Source organism: Penaeus monodon, chromosome 22 (assembly GCF_015228065.2).
Source record: "Penaeus monodon isolate SGIC_2016 chromosome 22, NSTDA_Pmon_1, whole genome shotgun sequence".
Classification (NCBI taxonomy): Eukaryota; Metazoa; Arthropoda; class Malacostraca; order Decapoda; family Penaeidae; genus Penaeus; species Penaeus monodon.
This window is the reverse complement of record NC_051407.1, coordinates 20,311,249-20,312,191: the sequence shown is the minus strand read 5'-3', so window position 1 is coordinate 20,312,191 and position 943 is coordinate 20,311,249. Positions and strand designations below refer to the sequence as shown.

At 36.2% G+C, this 943-nt stretch overlaps 1 protein-coding gene across 1 annotated transcript in view; it reads left to right on the top strand.

Annotated features, from left to right (window-relative positions):
* Positions 1-943, top strand: part of LOC119586981 (BTB/POZ domain-containing protein 6-A-like) — a 22,974-nt gene that overhangs the window by 17,367 nt on the left and 4,664 nt on the right. Inside the window, exon 2 of the mRNA XM_037935723.1 lies at positions 434-609. Within this exon, the coding sequence (XP_037791651.1) occupies positions 445-609 (165 nt within the window). The 5' untranslated portion in view covers positions 434-444. The remainder of the gene's footprint in view (positions 1-433; positions 610-943) is intronic.

Here is a 943-nt window from a genome sequence, read left to right as displayed (position 1 = left end):
TTTTTAATCTAGTCGGACTTCATCATTTTCATCCTGTCATTGACTTAATCACATACTCATTTGCATAGATCTTTCAGCTGAGGATGATGTATAACTAGAAAAAAACGAGTTTGTTATTAGTTAATAAAATTGGATTATTAAGCTTTCAGAAACCTTTGGCCCGTGCCAATGCCAACAAAAGGGACTCGTAGCAGATAAAAGATTGGGAACCATATACAAGACGCATTTACTTATGACTAATACCTTCCCTGTTCTGTCAAACATGAAGGAAGGATTCCCATAGGAAGATGACCTAATCCCTAAACTCTTAATGATAATTCCGATAAGGAAGACAAAAAAAAGAAAAGAAAAATACAATAAACTTTTGTGTCAAAACAATCTTCCCCCTCATTCTAACCCTCTCAAGCGAACCCTTTCCACTTGTCCCTCGCAGACGAATCAAAAATGAGTCGAAAAATGAGTCAGGAAACCATGAGCATGAGCATGAGCCAAGAAGAGTCGTGGCAGAGTCAGCTGGTGAGTCCCGAGCAACGACTCTCCGCGCTTTTGAAGTCCAGCCGACTCGCCGACCTTACCATTAACTTCCCAGGCCACGAGAGATGTCTGCAGGTTTGTTTTTACTAAGGTGTTTCGTTATTAATGTTGTTGTGTTGTTCTTTATATATTTTTAGAAAATATTTTCTGGGCCGTAACTTGTTTATCAAAGTTGGTAGATTTGCAGAAATGAAAATCGTTGATTTTTTTTTAGGAAGTTTTATGAAAACGCAAAAATATCGAGCTTACTTTTCACTTCCTTTTGCAGAGTTGAATTTGGATAATTGCAATTCCACGATAACATTTCTTTTTTAATAAAAAGATGAATGGAAATTTAAAAATGTTTTTGAACTAAATGTATAAAAAACAATACTTTTGGCTCGAGCAATCACCTTCACTCTTAACTTCA